This window comes from Parus major, chromosome Z (genome assembly GCF_001522545.3).
Source record: "Parus major isolate Abel chromosome Z, Parus_major1.1, whole genome shotgun sequence".
Classification (NCBI taxonomy): Eukaryota; Metazoa; Chordata; class Aves; order Passeriformes; family Paridae; genus Parus; species Parus major.
The window spans coordinates 27,166,125-27,193,156 of NC_031799.1; the positions used below are offsets into that span (position 1 = coordinate 27,166,125).

The following is a 27,032-nucleotide window of genomic DNA, read 5'->3' on the forward strand; positions in this document are numbered from 1 at the left end:
CCTTGCCTGTGTACCAAGGAACATGTGTGGAGGAAATTTCAGCATAACTTGCAATTGATTTCCTTGTTTCTTTCCATCTTTCTTCTAATACAACCAATAAAACAAGACAATATTATTTAATCTGTTGTTAATTTATTTGAGATGTATTTTGTATTTAGTTTTACAGAGTTCCTCTTTCAAGGTATCAGCCTTTGGTAAAAGTAGCTTTGTGTCTATGTATATTAAGTACGTTTTTCTTCCTTTTCTCTTTTTTTTGCTAAGTCCAAATCCAAGGTAATAGTACAATATTTGTACTGGAAACCCAAACCAAACACCCATTACCAAATCACATTTCTTTATCTAAGTGTGGAAAAACTTAAAACTTTCTCTTTTTCATCATCCTGGGCAACCTATATCTGTAAAGTATCACCATCTCACAAGAAGCCCACTCAGCCTCCATTCAGAGTGAATACACTTATTTGAGGAGTGTTAAGTATGACTTGCATTAAAACAAGAAGTTTAGGATTCATACTAACAACAGTTTTTTCTTGATTCCACCACCAAGTTGTTTTGCAATGTGCAGCAAATGTATTCAACTCATTTACACTTGTGTGAAAAGTAAATTAGAACATGGAGCACAAGATAACCAAGTAGAACAAGTATCTGTCTTCACAAGTTTATGTGGCACCCTAAAATGCAAGCAATGAGATAAGCATTTTATAATTTATTTTTATTATTGTCTGATAAGCTTTCTGAATCAATGGCATGAATCAAAGCAGAAATAGCTTGGAGAACTTGTAGAGCATGAATAGAGGAACAGCCCTGGTGCCTCAGAAAGTGCCTTTGTAGTTATCCAGGTGCAAAGATAAAGGTTACACTCTTGCTTGCATGTTCTTGCTGGCAAAATTTGCCATGAGCATAACACCACTAACAGAGCTGTCTGCTCTTGCTGATGCACACACCAAGAACAGGCTTTCCAGATTTAAGTCCCTGTCTCACAGGACATCTGTTCCAGCTGCCATGAGAAATCTTGGAGGTAGGAGTCAGTGGGATACTAGATAGAATGCTTATGCTTCCAGGCACAGCTTTACATTTTTGAGGGATCATGTGTATGGTTAGGCACAAAAGAAGGAGCAGTTTCCCTACAAGTTTTTTCTCCTTTTTATTTGGAAGGTTAGCTTCAGGGACAAAGTGAGTAAATGGAGATATTAGTACCTTACTGTTTGTCATAGCTCAATAGCTCAATAGCTGAGAGCTAAAGGAGATCCTATGTAGTTTTTTTTTCAGCTTAGGGTGTTGGCAATTACATCATCTTACTAAAAACTGTCTTGAAAGCGAAGGAGGAACAAAGCATGGTGTCAGAAACATGTTCCCTTATTGTAATATCTATACTTTCTTCTACCCTCTTCAGGCATTCCAGCAATTCCCTACAGTATGTAGCTTCACTGCTTTCAAATCCATAGGGTTGGTGGAAAATAACTACCTCATTAATTAATAATGCAACAGAAATAGTAATTTAATTTTGGAGTTACATGTAACATGTGATCATTAATAGGAACTGAAGGCTGAATTCTGAGCTATGACATAAAAGATGTGCTTGTTGTAAGGAAACATACTGTTCATTTAAGTTTTGTGAGCAGTAAGGCCCAATTTATACTCCTCCTGGGAAAGAATTTGCCTAATGAAAGTGAAGGGTGCTGGGTGGTGTCATGCAGATTTTATCATGCCTGTTTTAGTCTCTGTGTTGCCTGGTAAGTAGCAGGATTTCTTCTATCTGTCTTGTGGCACAAATCATAATCCCTTGCCCAGACATGTCCATGCAGAATGCAGAAATATCAGTACCACTCTGCCTAGGCAGGCTCATTTAGCTTGAGTGTTGTGTCCTTTTTATGTTCTTCCAGGCCTCAAACAAAATTAGGGCTATGCTACTCTGAACATTGTCAGAAGACATGGCTACAGCTTGATATAATTTCTGTATTTTCTTACAGTAAACTGAGCACTAATACAAGTATTAATGCTTCCAACTTCACAAAATTTATGACCTTTGAAAGTATTAGCTGCATTTGACAACTGAGAAAATAGGCACAGCAAGATCTAACAACTTGCTTAAGGTCACCCAGAAACTGTGGGAATGAAAACCTGATTCATTCATACAGGCCTCAACACAAGACAGTCTCTCCCTCTCTTGTGCTGTTCTAAGATTTTTTAAGATGTGCAAATGTGTTCAGTGCCATGTCAGTCTAGACACAAGACAGTAGAATGATTTTGCTTCTGATCCCTAGAAGGCTCTGATGTCTTCTTTTCACCACTCTGCTGCAGTGATTCAGATCCTTCTGAGATCATGTACCTCAATGGAGCAAATCAGAGGACTAGTATTTCTTTGTATTGGATAATTTCAAGTGGTATGGATTCCCTCATACAGCTCATTTTTTCCAGCTGCACACAGGGTAGATAATTTTAAGTATGGTACATCTTCAGCTATCTCAAGTTCCCATTCTGCTCCTGAGATAGGTCTTTTTTGGTCTTCTGCGTCTTGTACAATACCCCTATTCAGAATTTAGTGTCCATGAAGAAACCAGAAAAATGTATGAGTGTTTCTCTCCCTCCAGCCGGATCCCACGTCCTCCATGCACTGCATGATTACTGCATGTTTATCATAAAACTTTAAAGGGGAAATAGGCTTTTTCAACTTTGTGTTTAATAAGATCTTCTTGCCTATGAATGTATCTTTGCAAGGATGGATAATTGTGCATAATTTTGGCAAAAATGCTTGGTGTTGCAAGAACAATTAATATTTATAAATGCTAAAATGTTGGGGACACTAAAATTCTTCTATCTTTGAAAATCTTCATGTCGAAATATTTTCCCATTGTCTTCTCTTCTTTGTTCACATCTGCATGCTTTTTTTTGTTTTCTTAACCTTGTACTTGAATTTTTATTTTTATTTTTTTATTCGGTCTTCTGTCTCTTGGGGCATCTGTTCCCCAGGTAATATTTTCAGTCAAACCACTGTAATGAATGTTGTATTTTAACTTGGTAATTACTTCTGTAAGCCGTTCATAGAATATTTGAATTAATTTCTTTAACAATGGGCCTTCTACCAATTTGCAGATCTGTTAAAAAACCTCATCACCATCACTACCACTCCAGAAAAAAAAAAAAAGAAAAAAACAACCCAAACCCAGAGAAGATCTAAGAATTAGAAAAGATGCAGGCTAAGGACAGCAATCCACCAGATGGTGGCTATGGATGGGTTGTGGTAGTGTCAGCCTTCATGGTGATGGGCCTCACTGTTGCTGTCCTCAAGACTTTTGGTCTGTTCTTTGTTGAAATCCAGCAGCACTTTGATGAACTTGCAAGCACCACTTCCTGGATCACATCAGTAACTATTGCCGTCTTTCATTTAGGAGGTAGGTAGTAGTACTCCTCTATCATTTTATTTTAATATTAACTACCAATAGCAGCTACTATAGCAAGTTTGGAAATCTTCCTTAAAAAAAAACCAAACCCAGAAATATAAGGCCTATACTTTCTTCTTCTGTTTCTACAGAAAATACAGAAAATTTTCAGAAAATTGGAATTTGCTGCCTCAGACATGGAATGGATTAATAACAAAACTCCATAGACACAGAAGTTTGATTGCCTGAAAAAAAACCATGTACCTAAACTCATGATTAAGTTTTGCTACAGGCTTTGAGTTAAACTCATTAGAGGTAATTCTGATAGCCACAGAGCTTGTTGAATCAAGCTCTTAAACCAGTTTGTGCAAGTTCACTGATCTCAGAGTGACTGTCGCTTTCTCTTAGTATGACTCCAGGTTATTGATCTACCAGAAGACTTGAGCTCAATAAAGACATGAGCACACAAAGCAGAGAGTAGGGGAAGAGACAGTAAACTATCCAAGTCAAATACCAAGCTCAAAGTGAGCTATGAGAACAGGTCAAATACCACATCACATCAAAATGTGAAACATACTGTGTTTGACTCAGCTTGGTTGTTTAGAGAGTCCTTAGTGCCCTTGTAAATGGCATCATCTTTCACATGATGTGAGGATTCCAAACATGTGCAGGCTTGAACTGTACAGAATTTGTTAAGTCTGCTCTGCATATTCTCATAGAGGTGTATGGTTGCAATAGGTAAATTTTCTTTCATAATAAATGCTATCAATTTTATTTCTGAAGGCTCTTCATTGCATAGGCATTGCATTGTATAATTACATGCATCCTACTCAGTCCACACCTATCAGTATTATTGCTTGGAACTGCAGTGTTTCCAAACATCAAGAGCAACTGTTCTTTCTTTGAAATATATATTCAGAGGGAAAGGAGAGTAACCCAAAGTTAAAGTAAAAAGATAAAATAAGTAATGAGTTGAAAAGATTTTTATCAGTTCCATAAACTGCTGTCCTTGATGCCTGCTTTGCAGCGACAGATATAATTAACTGGAAAAAAAAAATTTGAAAAACCTGCTTCACAGACCACAGAAATTAATAAATGGTAATTATCAATTTGGTTTACAAATTAGACATATCACTGACATACTGTGATACTATTTTGTAATTCAGGCATTTGAACTTCATGAGAAGAAAAAGCCAGCAAAGGAGGGAAAAACAGTCCTGTTTTAGTTAGGTTTTGTTTTGTTATAGCATATAGTTACATTGCATAGAAATGTAACAAGGAATAAGGCATATGACACGATAATTACAAGTATAAACCAGCAAAAATATATTTGCCTAGTGTGAGGCCAGCCTACTTCAAGGAAGGCAGCTATAATTTTCAGCAGAAATTGGTCTTTGTCCTTTGAAATCCTTTGAAAATAATCCTCTTCCAGTGAATAAAGCTTGGTGGTCAAATACTCCAAACCCCCTCTGTATAGTAGTTTATAAATATCTCAGTTCAATACATAATTGTCCTCATCTTTTTCTGCCTTTACTTCATTTATAGGGACCACAAGACTTCCTGGTGAAAATCACCTGAGCTTCCAGTTCTTTGGCCATGTTTCCTGGCCTGGCTTAGTCTTTCTTACTGTGTATCTCTGGGAAACCTTGAGTGTCACTTGGCTCAGTATGAAGGATGATCACTGAATTACTATTTTTTCCTATTTGGATCCTTTCAACAGCAGGTCTGTTTCCTGTGTCGAAGGAGAGCATGTGTTTCCACTCCCAAGGTCTGCCCTTGCAACAGGCTGTTCAGTTTACCACAGCAAGGATCCTCCCCATCACCTTCACCAGCCTTCTCTCGGGTACTGATGTACACCTCCCAGCACCCTTCTCTTTGCACTCTGGTTGTCATCCTTTCCATTGCTTGCACATTTTCTGTGTGTTGCCTTTACATGTTTCAGACTCTGGAGTCAAGCTATTTTACCCATTTCCAGTTCTGTGGCTAGCTTCTTTCTTTCTCTTGCTACCCCATGTTTAATTGCTGCTTGTTTATTCTCCTTCCTTACTATTTAAAAATTGAGATTTGGTAATATTTCTTCTCCATCTGCAGACCTTTATCTTGTCTTCAAGAACTTTCATGGACGTTATCCTGTATCTACTTTTCTCTTCTTCTTTTTCTATCATATTGTATGATTCACCAGCTGTATATACCTTATCATGTCCCATCAACTACATCTTAAGAGAATGACTGAATTTCAGTACCCTTTTTACATGCTTATAAAATGATCATATTTTTGCTGTAAAAGCTGATGAGACATTTGAGGTTTGTATAACTACTGACACATCTTTCTGCTGTCAGACAGTGTACATCCTGCAGATTTTGCAACAACTAGTACTCTGTCAGGTTTATTTCACTCATCCTAGCTAGCAAATTCTCTTAATTCTGATCTTAAACCCAGGTGAATGTACAACAACCTGCCCCTACAAACTATTATAAAATGTTCCTTGCTGGCTGCTCTCTCTTAATCATTGTCTTCCTACTTATTTCAGTTTAGAAGCATGGTCCCCGTTAACCAAACTGAGTTTTATGCACGAACTCCCCGGGATATTTTACAGATGTTGGGAGCTGGTTCCTGCCAGGTGGTACTTGAGAACCCCCTAGTGGCCATGGCTATTTAAAGAAATCCTACGGCCTTAACCCGGACTCTGCGATGCTGATGGAAAGAACAGCCAGGCAGTAAAACTGATCCTTAATTAAGAAAAGATATCCCTGACATTTCAGGTGTTTCCAGAGAGTGACTAGAGACCAAAGCAGCTGCTGCACCATCAGATCTGTACCACCTGCACCTTTGCCTTATGTTGAATAGCCCCTACACTCTGTTGAGAGAAACTGTACCACTAAATGAAGATTTAAAAAATGAGCTGACAATTTTCTGTAAAAAGTATTACCACAAAATAAACCCTAGTTTTTGGTCCTTTGAAAACCTTTAAAATTCCATTAAGGGTTGATTTTTTTTTCAAAATTCTAGAAAACAAAAGTTAGTTTTCTCCAGAAAGTTTTCATGCCAGCCATATCAATAATACATTCTCAGCAGTACAGTTTTTATAGGTGAACTTATAGATTCTGTGGCTGAAGTTCTACTTTTTTCTAAAACAGTCCATGAGGTTCTGCCATGTTGGTACTCGTATCCTTACATGAAAATCAGAACTGTCATACTACAAGGAAGGCTAAAATGCTCTTTCCCTTTAAAAAAGGTCCACATATGTTGAATATGTTTTCAAATCTGTGCCTCAGGGAAAGTAATTTCTCTATCAGCAAGTACACAATTTTGAAATTTTGACTGACCTCCTACCCCATCCAGTAGAATAAAGGCTGTTTGTGTCAAGCATTGTAAGGGGAGTCCTCCTCAAAATGTTTTATTTATCTGGCCATGTTGATCAGATTAATGTTCCTAATGTATTTTTCTTTCTCCAATTTTTATGCTGATCCAGCCCCTGTTGCCAGTTCACTGTGTGTACAATACACCCATCGGACAGTTGTGATCACTGGAGGACTTCTGGCTTTTTCAGGAATGGCGTTGGGATTTTTTGGACTCAACATGGTCTGGATGTATGCAACAACTGGCTTCCTACAGGGTATGAATTTATGGGTTTATGGCTTTCTTCCACCAGCAACTTCTTTGAGGGTGCTAGTGGTAGGAGTTTTAAAATCTGGTATCTATTTTGACTTTATGAGCAGCCAGAACAAGCAATACTCTTCAAACGTGATTTCTCTCCTGTCCCACTCTGGAAATATGAATTTGTGCGGGAAACCTGCAACAACAAAGAAGACAACTATTAGATGCCAGTAATTTACCCCTGCAAATTAAATGCAAGCAGAAAATTAAGTGTTTTCTTTTCCATTCAAAGATAAGAACTTTGTGAAAGTTTAAAAAAATCTTTGTAAAGGATGCTAAATTAAAGAGAATATGGAGATCCCAAATTCTATACTTTCTATCAACTTATGTTTTGAACAGAGTCCCAGGCTTTCATTTTGTTCCAATCCTTTCCTTTACTCCAGGAAAAATGAGGCCAGAAAATTGTCTCCAACAGCTAGCAGATTTTCCTGGAACAGGAAGCAAAACTAGCAGGGAATAAAATAAACCATTCTGAATTCCGCACTGGATGCCTGAGAAAATGTCTGGAATTTGAGCCCTTTGGCAGTCCTGGGCTGCCAAAGAGTCCAGGGAGCCATCAAAATAACTCTAAGTTAGAGCAAGTTTTCATTTTACTCTAAGCAGTCGAGCAAGAAAATGCAGAGCAAATAGAGGCAATACACCAGCTTCCTTCTTGTCCTGCTTCACAGTCTACCCTGAAAACAGCTCAGCTTAACCTGCTGGTCTGACCTAGTACCAGCCTTCATGCAGACAGCAGAAGAACTGAGATCTGTCTAGCTTTAATCCCATGACCATGTGATTTGTCACGCACTGATGAAGCTGTGAAACCAACTTGTTTTTGCTTTTGTTTAAAGTAAAAATGTAATAATGCATATACTTCATGTTCTGCCTTTTTTCTTGAATACATACAGCTTACAGAATATAATGTCACTAATATCTTAGTGACACTAATATCACATCTTACTCCAGGGTAAGAGTGCTCATGCTTCTTCTAGGCAAAAATGTTTTCCTTCTAACACATTTTAACATTGCAAATGTAGAAGCACTGACTGCTTTAATTTATACCTTCACAAAATACCTCAATGGTGTCTAATCAGTGCAATTTCTATTGGTGTTTTTCAGGTCTCGGCATTTCTTTTTCGTGGACACCAGCCATTAGCATCGTTAGCCACTATTTCTCCAAGAAAAGGGCTTTGGCCAATGCTATTGCCAGTGCTGGAGAATGTGCCTTTGCATTTGTGTTTGGGCCATTTTTCCAGTGGTTGATTAGTCAATATGGATGGAAAGGTGCACTCTTGATCATAGGTGGCATCCAACTCAATATTTGTGTTTGTGGAGTACTGATGCGACCCCTGGCAAGCAGCTGCCTCCTTGAGGCCAGCCATTATGGAACTGAAACACCACCTGGCAATGGTGCATCTGGGAGAGACAAAGAAGATAAGTCTCCCACCATGCACAAAACCTTAAACTGGATGCTTGTGAAGCGACCAGAATTTGTACTTTATGCCATTTTTGGTATATTAGCTGCTATGAGCTTTTTTGTTCCTCCGTTATTTTTAGTTCCACTGAGCTATAGCCTGGGAATAGACGAATCATGGACTGCATCCCTCCTATCCATTTTGGCTATGGTGGACTTTGGAGGCAGATTGCTGTGTGGCTGGTATGCCAACCTCCATGTTACCAAAACCATTCATTTGTTGGCGATGACGATTACATTGATCAGTACTTCCCTGATGCTGTTGCCACTGGCTAACAGTTACCTTTCCTTGGCAATATTCACTGGCTTCTACGGATTCTTCTTTGGTACAACAGTCGCCATTCACATTACAGTGCTGGCAGATGTTGTCGGCATGCCAGAATTTGACAGCGCTCTAGGGCTTTTCATGCTCATTCGAAGTACTGGAGGTTTTGTGGGGCCTCCTCTTGCAGGTAAGTTAAGACAACTCACTGCCAAATACAGTTTACAACGAGAAAGGGGAATGGTAATCGAAACTGAAAAGATCTGGATCTGCACTCAAATTTTCCCCCTTTTTAGCTCAGGAGTATCCGAGCCAAGAAGTACATAAAAACAAATAGTCAGGTTAAATCTTCTTCAAAATACCTTGCTCCTTCTCTTCTGTGTGATTTTAGAGATAGCTTTTCAGCAAGAAAGGAGGGATGAAAGGCAGAGTCCAGGTGGCGGTCCTGCTTCCTGAATCCCACATAATGCCACTTGATGGCCTCCAACTATCTTGCTAAGAAAGTGTGCCTTTGGGACAAGCAGCAGACACATACTTTCAGAGAAGAAACTGAAATTTGAGACTAGTGATGTTGCACAAATGCTGGTATTGTTGGAAGGGTTTTTACAGAAGTTCAAATTGAACAGCCTGAAACATTAGGCTATGCAAACCTCAAGGAAATATTCAGAGAAATGCCTGGTGGTTTTAGACAGCGTTTGAGCCAACTAGTATAATAAATAGGGAAGGCACCACATAAGAACAGTGGGAAGAGAGAGCAGACAATGAGACAGCACATGGATTTATGGGCTGGCAACAAGATATAGTAATCTTGAAAAAATGCGAGACAAATTAAATGCAAGCTGTGGAAACTTTAAAAAGTGATATAGCAAAAAAAATTGACCAGCGTGACTTGTACAGTGAGGATTGGAGTTCTCATCCAAAGACCATTGTTCACGCACTACAAGTGATTTTTGTGGTAATGACATTGCTAATGGGTTGCAAATGAGTCAGACTGAATACGGGAACATTTTAATTCACTTTTGAAAATGCAGGAACCAGGAAGATTTGTAGAGGGTTTGAGACAGAACAGTATCAAAAATGTGTTAAAAAGATCTGAATAAAATACAGTTATAGTGGCTGGTCATTAGTACTGATTATCTGGGAATCAGTGTGGCCCCTTTTTGTATATTTAGTAAACTACAAAGAAGGTATGGAAGAACAGGGAACCCTAAGTGCCTCTCAAGCTCTCCTCTCCTCCTTTGAGCATAAAATCTAAAATATTTGAGTTTATGGTTCCTATTCCTAAATAGGGCTGCTCTTAATTTAGAATGTGGGCTAGGGAGTACCGTAAACATGGACAATCTTCCCACAAGCAAGCAACCTTCATCAGCCCACAAAGGAATGTGTCATCATTCCCATAGGGCAGCTGACACACTGCTGCAATGCTACTACTGTACTAGAGATTTTTCAGTATTATACACAATGATACACAATAGCATTACGTATTTTGGTTGGCTTAAAGCTCCCTGAAAACCAAGGTATTTTTGTTAACATCTGTGACTCTTTGCAAAATGATGAACCGGAGACCCGTAAACACACCAGACAAATTCTTCAACTTTGCTTCCAGCAGATGAATCTCCTTTCCTTCTCTAAACTCACTCGTGCTGTAGTTATGGTCCAAATTACAGCAACTGGTGATAGCTACACCACACAACATGGAGCTACTCACATACACAGCTGCACGGTCTGTCTTTTTTTTCTGCCAGTACCCACATTGTCTGCCACACTTTAGGTTGGAAAGCACTTCAAACTGTATAATATATTGTTTCCCTAGCAATTCACATATAAAAAGCAATGAGATGTGAATTGTGTTTCAAACTGAATAGTGCTATAGTGGGGTGATTTCCATGTGCTCATGATGTAGAAGTCTGCAAGACAAATATGTAGCCAGCTCACAGCCTTTTTAAGAGAATATATTCATACTGCTGAGCTAGTTCACATTAGTCTATCAATCACATTCCTGTAATTTGTTTCTCTCCAGGTCTGATTGTGGACATGGCTGGAGATTACAGAGCAAGCTTCTACATGGCAGGAGCCACTCTCGTCCTATCAGCTGGATTTTTAATTATTTTAGATCTACTCCAACAGAGAAAAAAAAGAGGAAACAAGATCAGAACTAAGCCAGAAAAGTCAGCATTACCCTACCCTTCCCTCCATACCCTGAAACATCAAACCAGAAGGTACTGAGAGCACAGTGTACTGGTGTGACTATATGAAACCTCTGACTGCATTTCAGGACATATGGAAGTAGAGTTTTTTTGCCAAACTCACTATTTTTAGGATTTACAAAAGAACAAAAGTTTTGGGTAGGAATGTTTGAAACAAAGGAAGAAAGTAATTGATTTACATGCAAACTAGAGCAGTAACCATTACCATATTATTTTGATATTGAAGTTGCATTTTGACTGTGCAAATCTTCAGAGTCCCACAGGGACCAAAAAAAATAAAGGACAAAGAAAAACACTGAATGAACTAGGGAAACCATGGTCTAAATTAAATTGCCATGAAGCACGTGTGCAGCAAATAGAAACTCTACCCCCAAATGCAAACTGCAGCTATCACTAAAAAAGAAGAAGAAGCATCTGCTCACAAATGTTTACTTGGGGAAGCAGTGCCCACTATTTTCAGTAAACAAGTTGGATCCCAAAACACAAGTAAATGAATACAGTTTTGAGCTAAAGGGTTTGCAGGTACTCTGCAGAGAAGTGCTGGAATAAGATAAATAAATAAACCTGGTAAAAGGTAAAAGTTATATGAGTAATAGAATATGGTAGAGACAAAGGCAGTCCTAGAAGTAAAAAGCAGAAAATACCCACACAAAATGGAAAAGAATTGATGAATATTAGGGGAAGACCTAATGCTACAGTGGACTTCAAACTGAGTAAGAATTCCAAATGGAACTCTGTATTAAGAATAGTGAATGTCTTTCTGTATTAAGGTAACATAGAGGAGATAACAAAAAGCTTTAACTGGAAGAAGAACATGAGTTGCAAAGAATTAAGTGGACTGTAAATGAAAATATTAAAAAAACAGTGTAAGGAAAAGTGTAAGAAATAAAGTTTGCCTGGTTTAGAAGACAAGAAGTTTTACAGGGCATGAGAACAGCCTTCAAATTCATAATAGGCTGAGATAAAGAAAATATAATTAATTTATTTCCTTGTTAAGTCAACTGGTCATTGATATAATTCACAGAAAGGCAGTTATGTAATAGGGGAAAAGTTTCATTGTAGCCTGTTAGGATACAGTGCAGACTATGTGGAGAATATGAAAAGACAGAGAAAACAGAGAATAGGTAACATACAAGCAAGGATCTAAATATACTCTTCAGAGAAGTAGGATGGGCTAGATGACTTCCTGAGGTCCTCTTCAGTCCCACATTCCAATTACCTTAAAGCAAATACTTTGATTAAATACTGTATTTATAAGAATAAAAAGGAGCCTGTATCCAAACAACAGTTTTTTTGTAATTTTACTCTATCGGGAGAAGACAGAATTTAAGGGAGAAAAGGCTGAATAACATTTAGAATGAAACATTTAAAGGAAAAAAACATAACACTTTAAAGCCTTCAAGCTATTATGAATATCCTATCTGCCCTACTGATAAACTTCAGAAATTTTCACTATTGAAACACTTCCTCTGTGAAGCTGAGTTTACACAAATATCTCATCTGAAATAATTACCTCCTTGTCTCATAAGAACAAGTATTTCAAAAGTTTAATTTAACTTAGAGGAAACAGCTGAACCATTAATAAATCAACCACCTGTGAGGGCTTGATTAAAGAACACATATTGGAAGGAACACACCTGGGTCTGCAAAGTGTTGTAACAAGGCTCTGAAATAAATGACAAAATCCTTTTCAGACTTACCAGTTGAAAAATATGGATTTTTCTAGGAGTATTATTCTTCAGTCTTCTGCAGTGTTCCACTACTTAAAATAATTCTTCATTTTATAAAATGGAAGCGATATTCCTGGAGGTGGAAAGAATGGGGAAATGTTTAATAGATGCAGTTTCCACCTCTGGCATTCCGTTAAAATTCTATATTTTATTTACAAGCCCTGTCACCAATTTATTTTGACATGTCCTGATGTTTGACATGGGCAGTAAAGAAGACACTTAGTGCCATGCTGTGCTCGAAGAACAGGGCCACAATGAGTAGGTCAAGGGAAGTGATTGTTCCCCTCTGCTCCACTCTTGTGCATCCATTTTGGAGCAGCAAGCACAGGAAAGAAGTGATGTCAGGAAACAAAGATGACTGAGATCAGAATAGGATCACTGAGAGGCTGCAGAACCAGGGCTGGTCCAGCCAGGGGAAGCAGCAGCTTTGGGAGCACCAAACAGCATCCATGGCACCAACAGGAGGAATTGAGGAGATGCAGCTGGGCTGTTCACAGCAGTGCATGGCATGAGGGTGAGGCAGCAGCAAAGCTGAAACCCAAAGCATTCAGGCTGAAGCCATGAGGACAGCCCAGCAGCATGAATATGGTCCAGCATGATTGGGCTGATGACATCCCTGGGACTTTCATGGCCTGACTGGGTGAAGTCCTGAGCAGCCCAGTCTGAGTTCAGAACTGGCTCTGTCAGGGCTCAGGCTGGAGATTTCTCTTGGTTCCCACTAGCCTGAACAAGATCTTGTGAGAAATGAAAAATCATACTTTTATTTTCTTTGCTAAAAACACTAAATAGCATTAGTCATGTGGATACTGTCATCTTGTTGCTATGTATCTGTTTAATGGCACAAAAGAAGTCAAATCATAGAATCATGGGATATACTGACTTGGAAAGGCTAAATCAGGATCATCAAAGTTCAACATCTGACCATCCCAAGAGTCACATCATATGCTTGAGAGTGTTGCCTGAATGCTTCTTGAACTCTTGTCAGGCTTGGTGCTCTAACCACTTCTCTGAGGAGCCTGTTCAGTGCCCAGTTACCCTCCGGGCAATGAACTTTTTCGTGATAGCCAATCTAAATGTCCCCTGACATGACTTCAAGTCATTTCCTCTGGTCCTGTCACTGGTCTCAGAGAAGAGATCAGTGTCTGCCCCTACTCCTCCCCTCATGAGGATGCTGAAGACCACAGTGAGATCTCCCCACAGTCTCCCATTGTCAGGGTGAACAGACCAAGCGGCCTCAGCCACTGCTCACATGGCTTCCCCTCCAGACCCCCTATCATCCTCACTGTCCTCCTTTGGGCAATAACTTTATATTTTTGTGACACCCAGAACTGCCCCCAGCACTCAAGGTAAGGCTGCCCCAGAGCAGAGCAGAGCAGAGCAGAGCAGAGCAGAGCAGGACAATCCCCTCCCTTGCCTGGCTGATGCTGTGCCTGATGTCCCCAGGACACGGGTGGTCCTCCTGGCTGCCAGGGCACTGCTGGCTCATGTTCAGCTTGCCCCAAACGAGGACCCCCAGGTCCCTTCCTGAAGTGCTGTCCTTCAGCCTCATTCTGCAGTCTATACACACATCCGGGGTTGTCTCATCTCAGGTCCAGAATCTGACACCTTCTCTTGTTAAACTTCATTTGTTTCACTTGCAGTTTGTCGAGGTTGGCCTGCAGGGCCTCTCTGTCTTCATAGAAGTCAACAGCTTCAGCAAACTTAGTATTTGAGTCCTGCATCCAAGTAATTTATGAAGATTTTGAAGAGCACCAGCCCTAAGCTGGAGTCCTGTAAAACCCCAATAGTGGCAGGTCACCAGTCCATTCACTGTAACCCTTTGGGCCTGATCCATCAGCCAGTTGCTCACCCATCACATGATGTTTATTCAGCTGAGTGCTGGACATTTCAGTCCCAGTGATCTGGGAGCTGATCATTCTCATAGCCATGGTTCTCCAGCTCCAGGCAGTGGGGTCCCCTTAGTACAAAAGTGGTGTTGAAAGTAGAGGCAAAGAAAGCATTAAACACCTCTGCCTTGTCCACGTCCCTGATTGTGAGGGGACAGTCTTCATCCTGCAAAAGAACCATATTATTTCTACACTGCCTTTTGCCATTAATATATTTGAAAAAGCTCTTTTTATTGTCCCCCTCAACTGTGATCAGTTTTAACTGCAGTGGATCTTCAGCATGACAGATGTTCTCCCTGCATGCGAGCAGCATCTCTGCATGGTCACATCACCTGACCTTGCTTCTGCTGAGCCAACACCTTTTTGTTTTTCCTCTATCTCCCAAAGAAGATTCCTGCTCAGCCAAGCAATCATCTGCCTTACCTACTTGACTTCTGACATTTGGGAATTGCCTCCTCCTGTGCCCTTAGAAGATGGTGCTTAAAATGTGACCAGCATTGATGTGCCCCAGCACCAGTGGAAGCATTTTCCCAGGGTACCTTACTCACTTGTTCCTGAGCAGTCTGAAGTCTGCTCTCCTGACATCCAGAGCTGAAGTACTGAGTGTATGTATTCATTTTGGAACTGCTTTTACTTCAGCTCCAGCTGAAGTAAAATATTCCAAGTTAAATTTCACTGCACTGTTGGTACAGAAATTATTTAGATTCATAGAATCATCAAAGTTGGAAGAGACCTTTGAGATCATCAAGTCCAACTATCCACCCAGCACTGCCACTATCACCTCACATCACCCAGTGCCAAGTCCATATGCTTCTAGAACATCTTCAGGGATGGTGACTCTACCACCTCCCTGAGCAAAGGACTCTTCTGATCCAAGTTCTAAGAAAGTAGTCAGTGTTGACTATACTTCAAGAGATGGCCTCAGAGACCTAAATCAGTAGCCCACTTGTAAGGAGTTTCTCACCCCACAACTGTTAACAAATTACTGGTGGGAACAGGATTGTGAGGCTTTAGAAAGCACTGCTATTCTCTTGAATCCAGGTATGGCCTCCTGAAATTACATGCAAGGGAAGTAATAACCTCACCTTGATAGCACCCAACTGCATCCAAAATTTTGTCACCCATGGTTGATCATCCTGCATCTCATGAAGAAAGTCCCACAAATCTGAACAATCCCCTGGGCTCAGAACCTCCAGTTTACCACAGACAAAGTAGGAGCAAAGGAAAACTGCCAGAAAGTTGTTCAAACATTTTTCTTCAGAAAAATGTGGTGGATAAACAAAAGCACCACTATAATCATGGCATCCTCTTGGCACAGTTTCTACAGGATTAAGATTACCATTCCTTCTTTACTGTAAAATTCAGAGACGGAGCAGAGGGAGTTGGGTCTGACAGTAAGGACCACAGCTTCAATGGGAAATTACTTGAGGAGGAAGTTTCTGTCATGAATCAGGCTTTCTCAATGAATATATTTATGGTTCTTGACAGTATACAGGATATGTTGCTCCCTGGATGGGCCTGCAGTCAAAGTAGGAGCAAGTTGAGGAATATCTTCTTTTCAAAAACCTTTAAATGCAGATTATAGTGGAACTCTTCAGCCTGGAAGCCAGACAATACCTCCTTCAAAGTAGGTCCCCAAACCATGGATCGTCAGGACAAACTGAAAGGGATAGAACTCCTTATTTTCTCTTACTGTACTGTCTTACTGGTAATGTAGATTTAGCAGTGAAATACTTGTGAATTTCCACTGAATTTCCCATAAAACACAAAACTAAAATCTTTACTAAATCAGGTGTCAAGGTACTTGTGTTATTTTGCTCTGTGTGCTGTAGGAAGCCTCAAATGTCAAAGAAAAATAATTATCAATTCATTAAAGGAAGTAAATGAATAAAAATCCAAGGATCTTGTCCTAGAAAGATGGAATCATAATCTCAACAGCACAGAACCAACCAAGAGTGATTCTTTTTCAAAGGTCAGGCCTGTTATTACACCAGAAGCATTCACTTCCTACCTTTCACCAAGATTCATTAGAGTGTCCTGGATTTGACACAGGTTTGGCTATCAAAAAAAACAACATGTTACTTAGGGGTTTCTCCAAAGCACTTCTCTTGCATCCTCTTCTCCTGAAAAGTTGTCTTTGAAAAGGTAACACCTTTGCAATCCATGTCAATTTCAGTAACTTCACACTGATGGAGTTAGCAGCACTACATCAGAGAAATAAGATTTTGTAAAATGTTTGAGATCAGAAACAGGATGTGGTGTTTCACCTCCTCATCCATCCAACTCTTCAATAGCAGCATTCTGCATTTACATTCCAGATGGCACCACAGATCCATGACAAAGTTGTTATTTTTTTCCCCTGTTATACTATTAACAAGAGATTAATTCAGAACACATAATATTCAAGCAGTTGATATTTTACCCTGCACATCACTTGAGGCAAGTAAGGGTCAGAGACTGGTTTTGCTATACAAAGAAATCACATGAATTTTCCTTATTAGTGTTTTGATTCTCACAAGATCAAGCAGTGTCCTTTAGTTATCATCCGCTTCCAGAAATGAAGCTTTTCTTCAGGAAAACACATTATTTGATAAGGAACTTTACAAAATTTTCAGAGTGCACAAGGGCTGGCATGTTTCTTGGGAACTTGACTGTAATAGTGTCCACTTATGGTTTTACCCACATTGATATTTATATAAACTTCCCTGCAGCTCTCTCACCTTTGAAATTCCTATTGAGTCAATCCGGGTTAATTTGCCCAAATTAGCAAATTTATGCTCCTTACCCCTCATTCTTCCTTTATTTCCCTCTCTGCAAAAACTGTTGCTTCAAACTTTAATGGGTCTAGCAAAACCAGCTAGATCCTTCTGGCACTAATCACAGAATGACTGAGCTTGGGAGGCACCTCTGGAGTTCCTGTGGTCTAACCCCCTGCAGCAGCAGAGCCACTGGGAGCTGGCTCCCTGTGACTGTGTCCAGATGGCTTTTGCAAATCTCCAGTGGGGGAGAATCAACAAACTCTTTGGGCAATCTGTGCCTGTGCCCAGTCACCCTCACAGAAAAAGAGGTTTCCTGACGTTCAGAGAGCACAGCTTGAGTTTCAGTCTGTGCTCACTGCCTCTGGTCCAGTCACTAGGCACTACCATGGAAAAATATATAAAGACAGGTCATATTTTTACCATAATTAGGAAAAATACAGCAGCACTACACTAGCTAAAAAATAGCAATGTTAATGTTTTTCATCTCACTTCCTAATGAAATGGATGTTGGTCACTCACATTATCTATTCTTCCCTCTTTTCTTTCGAGTCTATCAGTCATTTTCACCATATTTGGAGCCCAGTGCACCGCTTCAAAGAAAAGTGAAAACTTAAAGTATCTAATCCTTTAAACTTAAAAAAATCTGTAGAGGGACAGAGAGGCTCAGATTAATGATTCATTAGGACAAATGACAAGCAGAACATGGGTCTTTTATCTCCTTGCTCTTCTGGCAGTAACGAGCTGCTGGTATATCATAACACCCAGACCTCTGAATCAATCACACACTGCCATTTCTTGGCTGACCTTGGAATGGAATTACTACAGTGTTAGCATAGGCAAGGGCCAGGCTTCATTAGTTCTACAGCCCGTGGGACAGACCCTCTTTTTGTTGCAGTATTTGCTTCTCAGAATAGAATTAAACTGTATTTACCTTAATCTAAGACACTTCTGTCACAGGGTAATGAGTTTTGGTCCACATATGCTATACTAGTTTGCTGAGTGTTGAAATGGTGGAAAAAGTGTGCATTAAAAAAGCTATAGTAAGTATATGGAAAAATACCAGTCCTCTGTAACAAAATTAGCAGCCTTAGACCATAACATATTTGAATCTAGAAACAGTCTGTCCACTCTAGGAGCTTGTACTTATTGGGCAGGTAAAAAAGGGGCTGTCTCTCAGAGCACATGTAATTAACCAAGAAATAATAGATTTGTCTGCTGCTTTTTAAGAGGCAGGATGCAGAAGAAAATGAGAAGTTGTCTCCGTGCCCCTTTCATGCTAATTAATGCATTCAGAAGCTGTACTGAAAGGAATTTAAACTCGTGATAGTCATAAGAGGACAGATCAAAGGAGAAAAAAACAGACTAAGTCAAAGAAAGCTGCATATGCCTTCAGTTAGCAGACAGAATACAGGTCTGAAGGAGGTAAGATTTATATTTTCTTGTTTTACACAAAAATTTCAGTTTTGCTTAAAAATTTTGCTTTAGAAGAAGCTTGACTATCTCTAAGCAAACTCAAGATGTTTTCTTTCCTTGGCTAGAATTTTCTTTAGTAAAGTCATTGTTTTTTATAATTTACCTGTATAGGATAGGTAGATTAGAGGGATACTATCAAGTAGGAGCTGTCGTTGTGCTTTTCATATTATGGAAATGTGATTACATGTAGATTTCTTCTTCACTATATTTGGTTGAGTAGATTTTTAACTGTTCAGACAGCTACGATTATCACCTTAAGACTGGAAATAAAGATTGTAATATAAATTCCCTATACATTTGAGTTTCTATTGTCAGCAGACATAAATCAGTATTCCTATCTGAAATTCAACAGATCTCTGAGAGTCTCCAGTGGCAGAAAACCTGTCCCCTGAGTGTTTACAGGAAATAACTGAATACAAAAACAACTTTTGTGAAAACTCAATTGTTTTTCTTGTCCAGGTAAATTGTCTGTTTTTCAATATTCTAGATTTTGCTTCAGAAATCTGCCATTACTTTGTACCTAAACAGATCAAATTCTGCAAACTCTGTTACACTCAGTGGCAAAAAACCTTGATGTCAGTGGTGATACCAATATGTAGACTATAGTTACGGTTTTGAGCTTTTTCTTAAATTGGGATAGTTGTGTGTGTATATGGATCTACTTGATTCTTAAGACACCAGCTTACCCTTACTCTAAAATGCTCCTGTTAAAACAAAGAACCTTATGCTTTAAAGGTTTATCACACTGGCACACTACGTTTTTACCCTGTAGGTTTGAGCCTCACAAAATGCCCAGAAGATATAACCACGTGGATGGCAACCATTTCAGAGGGAAAGGACACAACTATTTTGCAGCAGAAGAGTAAGCATAAATCAAAACCTATGTTAGCATGTAAGCTGGTGAAGGAATTTGCATTGAAAGAAAAACAGAAAACTGATTCAAAAATAGTCACTATTGTATATAGATAGAGTGCCTTTTGACTATCTTATAGTTCTAATGTTTGTCATAGTGCAATCTTAGAGAGCCCTCAATATTAAGAAAAATCAGAATTCCAGAATTCAAGAATCTAGAGTTAAATCATATGATCAGAAGTCATTAGCCTTTACCAGGTTTATTGAGGCTTATTTAGAATTCACTTTTGAGCCTGTTGCAAGGTGATCTGTATACTAAATCTCTAGATTCCCAGACCTCTCTTAGGAATCTCAAAGGCACATTGTTCTTTGAATGAAAGAAAGCCCCAGAGAAATGGTTAAAAAAACCCCAAAATACATCAGTGCCATACATGTGTGACTCCTAAATTGTTTCTGGCAACTATTTTTTATCTTTGAATTACAATAAAATATGTTTGGTCTGGGATTATTAGAGACACCAGCCAACTGGTGATGTTTTATCACATAAGTAATTCCAGTGTGCTTGGGATATCTGTATGTGAATTGTGCTGCTGGTACCTGGCTTCCTGGGCCCCAAACTTAATGACTTACTGTAAACACTCATACTACAAGATAATTGCTCCTCCATCAGCCCTGGAAAAAGAATTAACAAAAGGGAAAGCTCCCTAATAGGCCATCCAAAGCAGTTCAGTTTTTCAAAAAAAGAAAACAAACAAACAAACAAACAAACCCAAAAAAAACTGGCTAGGCATGTTTCAGCACTTGAAACTAGGCATGCTTACCTCTAACTGCTGTGAGTTCTAGTGGTTGCAACTGTAAGTAGTTTTTCTAGATATGTAAAAGTGACACTATCCTTCCCCTACCAGAAGTATTCTAGGTATAAGCCCAGATTCCTAGCAGCAGAACTTCAGCTGTAACTGGAATTGTAAGAAATTGTATACACACATTCCATACTAGCCTCTGAGTAGTAAGGGAAGTAGATAAATGGCAAATGTGCAGTCAGAAGTACCAGCTCTAGAAATGACACACATTCTGGGGGCATACAGGCGAATGGACCGCTTAAACAACACAACATATGACATGCAGAAAGTCTAAAAATGTAGAGAGGGTACCAGTTACTTGGAGAAGTAGTCCCTCCAAGTTTCAATTGCACTGGCATGAGTAGCAAAACCAGTGAAGCAATCTCACAATTTTGGCTGCATCAGAAAGTGAGTGCTGTGAGCTCTGTTCTTGGGTTAAGAACACAACCTGACCCACAGGCCACACAGAGTCTTTAAGGGGCACGAGACTTAAAAGATCCACGTACTTGGGAAAAAGAAAATCCCTTTGTCTCCAAGGGGTTTCATGCTTCAAATAGCACACAGGAAGTTCAGACAAAAAGGCAGCCTGTTCTGCCACACAAATCTGCTCGCATCTCCTTTCAGGCTTTTTAGTTCACAAGGAAATACTCCTTCATGAGACTTGGGGTCAGTGAAAATGACAGCAAATGGATATAAAAGCTCTCTGATAAGTCACATATGCCACAACTCAGTCCCACTGGAAAAGCCTGGGGTAATTCCTAGGCAGCTAGGCATAAGATATACAGAAGTGTGTTAGAATGTTTATCCTGATTCACTGAGTAATTTTTTCCACCACACTCTTTCCCTTTTAATCATTTCACATACACTTCTGTTCCTGAACAGGTAAAGAACAAATAAAAGAATGAATTTGATATGTCTCAAAAGGGAGGATATTGACACTAAAGGAAGGGGTTTTGTGATCAGGAAATTTGAAATTACTTTGTCAGCTTGCTTTTTGACATGGAGTGGAACTGTGCTGCTTCTGCCAAGTCCCCAGTGAGCAGTGGGAAGGATGTTTTACAGCACAGTTTGCAAAGCATACTTTCCCTAAAACATCACACAGTGACACCAATACTGTGCCTAGTATGTCATGCAAGAACTAAATCTTTATGGAGCTCTTTATGAATAACTCAAAGTTTCTTAGGCATGTTTTAAAGTTGTAATGTGTTTTATGCATCTAAAAACCCTTCCATCATTAGAAGTTGTTGCAATATGATGCAATTAGGATACATTTTAAGTACTTGCTACCTAGAGAAATTTAGCAAATAAACATGAGCTGCATCATTGACGATGCCGCATTTAATTTATTTCACATTCACTTGCAGTCTCACAATGCTGTGATTTGCTAGATTTACAGACAGGTAAACAGGTGTTTTTGGAATCAGTAGTCACTGGTAGATAATTATTTTCAAAGAAATACATTTTTAAAATGTTTCAGAATTTGATAGAGAAATTAGCTAACAACTAAATCTAAATAAACTTGCTGAAGTTATTGATACTTTGCCTATTTTCTATGGTAAATTCTGCTCCATACTTTCCTCTGATAAAAGGAAAATGACACAAAGTTTTGGTCTAACCATTCTTGCTCCCAGGATGATACATCTAGTTGTGGTGCAAATTATTCTGTTTTGTTTTCCCAACAGAGCTCTGGGTATTGGACTTTTCATTTTGGTGCTGGCAATTTTACTTGCCTTTGGCTGCTGGTATTACAAACGACGTAGTGGCTACAGAAGTCTGCGGGTAAGTGTGGCAGCTCATTTTCTCTCATGCTATTATTCTGACAACATATTATCATGGTTTGCATTTTATTAATGCAGAGAAAAACATCAAATCTATAGAGGATGTCATTATCTCAGGCATTATCTACACTAACGTGTCACAGACAAAACCACACAATATGAAATACTACCTAATCTAAAGAACTTGCAAGTCAGACAAAGGGGTAAGAGGAATCCAAAGCAAAGGGACATGAAACCAGTCGCCCAACTTTGCACAACACATCCGTAAAAAACGTTAAATTTCTATTAATATTTACACAAAATGAAGAAACATTCTGTGTCCTTTCATTTAAATGAAAGTAATATATTCACTGTTCATCAGATTTACCCCTAAATAAGGTTAGATATGATTAGAGTAAATCAAAGAAGCAGAGAAAGAAAATAACTGACAAGTAGGTAAATATGGGTGATGTGTGCTTCATCCATATAAAATTTGACTTGTAGTTTAAGGATTTACAAAAAAATTGGGATGGGTTTGAGATTTGTTTTCTAAAGACTACTTTAAAAATACTTCCATTTGTATCTTTTTCAAAAATATTTTTTAAAAAGGTACAATCCTTCTCATAACATCTGTTGTTGAAGTCCCAAAGCTTTATTTTATAAGTTTTGCTCCCTCTCCTATGAAAGGGAGGTATTTTTTAATTCTTTAAAGTGAAAGCTTGTTATGGTTTAACCCCAGACAGCAATTAATCACTATGTAGACACTTGCATACTTTCACTGCCACCCTAGTGTGGAGGAGAATTGGAAAGAAAAGGTGAACTTCATGGGTTGAGATAAGAACAGATGAATAATTGAAACAAAATATAATAATTTACTACTACTAATCATAATAATGAAAAGGAGAGAAGGAGAGGAGTAAAACCCCAAAGGAACAAGTGATTGATAATACAGTTTCTCACCACCCCCAACTGATATCCATCTCATTCCTGAGCAGCAATCAGCCCCTCCCAAATCCCTTCTTTATATACTGAGCCTGATGTTCTCTGGTGTGGAATATTCCTTTGGCTACTCCAGGTCAGGTGTCCCAGCCATGAGCCCTCCCAGTTTCTAGTGCACCCACTCTGTGGCAGAACATGAGCCACTGAAGAGTCCTTGACTTAGAGCAAGAGCTACTGAAACAAAAACAAATCATCATTGTGTTATCAGCACTAGCCTCATAATGAATCCAAAACAAAACACTGTACCAGCTGTTTAAAAGAAAATTAACTTTACTCCAGCTGAAACCAGGACAAGGGTTTATCCAAACATATGTTTTACATTATCTTTTTGTTATCCTAATATTTTAAGAAGATATAAGTAACTATTTGGGACTGAAAAACCCAGCAAAGCTCTCATCTAAGTCAGCAAATCTACTTTGTTGCTGTTTCTGGTAACTCTGTCCTATCCGGTTATCTATCCAAGACACATATCACCTGGCAGAATACCTAAAACATGAACATTTCTTAGTGAAATGTTTCAAAAATTAAGGTAATTCTAAAAAAACCCCTTCACAAATCAAACCAAATGCCCGCTTTGTATATCCTGGCAAAAAGCATAATCTGTTTTTTAATTCCTTCTAATCACAGATTGCTACTTTCTGGTTTTGAAGATCATATTTTATTTAGGCTATTTTTGCTAGGGGAGAACTGGTACAGAATGTGTACAAAAGAAATGTTGACAAAATGTAGAACAAAAAGACTGGGGATTAAGGAAAGAAATGGGTGGCATAAAAAAGAGGAGGCATTCAGATACATGAGATGTCAGTTTCTGCATCAGCCTGGGACCTAAAAAATGTGATACTTATTTTTCTGGCAATGTAATTGGATTACACAGGAGAGAGAGCATATGTCTCAGCAGACACAGCAAAAAGTGTTAGCTAAGGTATCTTCCTTACTTGCATTGTTTCTAATCCCAGATTCTAATACATTCTGTATATGTGTTGTGAAATTTTGTTCCAACTTAACAGTCTCTTCTTCCTTTCACCTTCTCTATATTTCTTTATGATCTGTCACAGAGCAAAGGCTCTAGTATGAGCACAATACGAAATGTGGTAGGTGAGGGAGAAATACTGGACTGCAAAATGGCTCTGCAGGACTACAGAGACTTTAATTCTGTGGTAAGTTGCAAATCACAATCTCACAAAAAACTGAGTAAGACACAGTGAGATTATATTGTTAAACAAGCACTTGATGATTTCTCCCTTGGTGTATTCTTTCATACTTGAAGTCTTCAATACCTCAATATCAACTTAGAAAGTAGTATTTAGAAAAATTTGTACTGTATTTTTTTTTTTTAATATTTAGAATGCTTATTTTAAAAGTGACTGTCTTCAATTTACATTTATTCTTAAATTGTATGATTGTTTTGCATTCTATTAGAATGATGCAACACCTGAATGCTGAAATATACTGAAAAAGCCCAAACATCTCCCTAATTGATTTTCTGCCATTCTGACAAACAAATGGATTGTGTCTGGTATACTATAATCTGACAAGCTTTATCAGGGAACATTATAAAACTTCAGTGTGTTAGCTCTTCTAATCATTATGGAAAGATGAACATTAAAACTTTCAATTTGCAAAAAGGTAAATTAAGTGATAAGTATATATAAATGGGTGTGTTTAAATTGCTTTAGAATCGAGAAGAAGCTAACTTTGAACAATTTTAAATAAGCTACTCAAATTTTTACCACTAGAAATAAGACAACATGCCTGCATCAAGACTCTTAAAGAAAAGCTTCAATATTTGTCTGAATTATCAATCTAAAAACACCCCATATATATAAGAAAAATATTCCTGCCTTTATAACACCAAAAATTCTCTCTTTGGATGAACAACAGCAATAAAGTGAATCTGATGCAAAACTAGAAAACATACTACTAAAAAAGTAACCTTATAACATAGACACAATGAACGAGCTCAGCTTCTTTAAGTCATAGAACTATATCTAATATGGTGGTAAATAGCTTGGCTTGCTCTGTGCTCAATATAATTTTCTTGTCATTTTTCTTGTAACTCATTTAGGATTTTTTTTGATCTTTCACACCCATTTTCCTTACCATAGGTACCTGACGCTCCACCAGCTTATGACAAAATTGCTGCAGATCCATCACCACCACCTTATTCACCATGACAACATGAAATTTGAAAACTTAAACATACTGATTCCATTTTTTCATGCTCACTCTTTATTTCCTGTATACGCTTAACTTTCTTAAAGCTAAAATCTTACAAAAGAAAACACATGTTTGCACTAGCAGTGGCTGAAAAGTGTTCCCGCTTAATTTACAGAAGTGGTCATTGAAATGCCTTAATAAACTGAATGCGCTTTTGTTTTAAGCTTTTCACTTCTTGCAGTCAGATTAATTCATTATGGTCTGGTCATCTTGAATCCTTCATAGGTCTACACAGATGTATAATCACACACTATTCAGTATCAATCAGAGTAAAAAGTGATGGCACCTTTGTTTTCATCTTCCTCATTTCGTTTCCCTTTCTTTAAGAAATAATACCCCCCAAAACCAAAACAAAACAACAAACAAAAATAAACACACCAAAAAAAACCACCACAGCAAAAAAACCCAAAAAAACCCTCCAACTATTCCTTAGAATGTAATGTAAAAGAATCTGTCACAAAATGAACCATTTGACTACATGACTCCTTACAGGCTGTTTTCCTCACCAGCAGTTTCAAAATTAACTTCCAAAAAGTGACTATGTTTTACAACACACTTTTACCTTACATCACTTGTTTATGTAACTATAATGAATTAATTCCTAATAAAACACAATCAGTCTAAGAAATCTAGGAGTTTCTGCTTGCAGTCTGTACTATTTCATACAGTGAATGGATACAATGACATCACCTTCCATTTCCTTGTGGCAGTCGTGAGAGACCAAAAGAACTTTGCAAATATGAAGATTTACAAGTAATTTCTTTCTAATATGATGAAACTATGTAAGAAAATGCATGAAAATCATGTTTCTTACAGATTACCAAAGACAACAGACTCCTAGATGTTAATTTTCCAAGCTCGCCAGAACACTAGCAGTAATAAAAAAATGAAGAATTTTTATATGCATTAATTGGCTACATACATTTGATAGTTATTGTTTACTCAGCCTTTTTGTTACTCCTTGCTTGCCAGATTACTACTTAAGATTATACGCAGATCAATACATTTATGCACAAGGCTCACAGCAGAAGGCAGCTAAAATGGTGCAACATTCACTAAAATCAAAAGTAGTTACAGAAGAGAACTGATCTCATAAAGCAATTATTAACTGCTATTAAAGAATTTAGTTCCTTGTCATCAAATACAAGCATCTTAAAACAAAAAGAGTTTTCAACACAAGACACAGTTATTTACCTAACATAGGTATCAACATACATGGAGTTTAAGACAGTTTTTTGAAACGTTTCTTTCATAATAAAAATGTTTGAATAGATTAATAAAATTGTTGGAAGTTAGTAAGTATCAGTAATTGCTGTGAAATGTTACAATCCATCCTTATGTTTTTATAAATTTAGTTGATCTGTTTATTTAAAAACTTAGAGATGTATTTTAACCTAAAAAGCTGTCTTACCTGTGTCATTTCCAATATCTACCCTGTCAGGAAAAAAAAATCTGGAATTGTTTAGCAACAGGAAGAAGGATACACAGGAGAACATAAAAAATGCCATCTTATAGCTAGTAAGCACTAGAGATGTAGAACACAATGGCTGACTAATTTTC

At 38.3% G+C, this 27,032-nt stretch overlaps 2 protein-coding genes and 1 long non-coding RNA gene across 4 annotated transcripts; 2 read left to right on the top strand and 1 right to left on the bottom strand.

Moving 5' to 3' along the window:
* Window positions 1-115: 115 nt before the first annotated feature.
* Window positions 116-18,582, bottom strand: LOC117245642. The gene is made up of 4 exons (XR_004500568.1): window positions 16,588-18,582; window positions 14,540-14,742; window positions 12,661-12,763; window positions 116-7,171 (listed from the first exon to the last, which is right to left on the bottom strand). It is a non-coding gene; the product is annotated as an uncharacterized LOC117245642 (long non-coding RNA).
* On the top strand, window positions 3,188-11,753 carry LOC107216165 (monocarboxylate transporter 13-like). The gene is made up of 4 exons (XM_015652841.2): window positions 3,188-3,389; window positions 6,851-6,994; window positions 8,137-8,943; window positions 10,774-11,753. The coding sequence occupies exons 1-4, from the start codon at window positions 3,188-3,190 to the stop codon at window positions 10,977-10,979; spliced, it is 1,359 nt and encodes a 452-aa protein (XP_015508327.2). The 3' UTR covers window positions 10,980-11,753.
* An 83-nt stretch (window positions 18,583-18,665) lies between the features above and the next one.
* On the top strand, window positions 18,666-25,643 carry MLANA (melan-A). Of its 2 annotated transcripts, XM_015652844.3 has the most exons (6): window positions 18,666-18,757; window positions 19,161-19,267; window positions 19,581-19,670; window positions 22,182-22,278; window positions 24,311-24,412; window positions 25,361-25,643. In XM_015652844.3, the coding sequence occupies exons 3-6, from the start codon at window positions 19,597-19,599 to the stop codon at window positions 25,427-25,429; spliced, it is 342 nt and encodes a 113-aa protein (XP_015508330.1). In that variant the 5' UTR covers window positions 18,666-18,757; window positions 19,161-19,267; window positions 19,581-19,596; the 3' UTR covers window positions 25,430-25,643. The 2 variants fall into 2 exon arrangements, with proteins under 2 accessions (XP_015508330.1, XP_015508329.1); XM_015652843.2 differs by lacking the exon at window positions 19,161-19,267 and having other exon boundaries at window positions 18,668-18,757.
* Window positions 25,644-27,032: the final 1,389 nt, after the last annotated feature.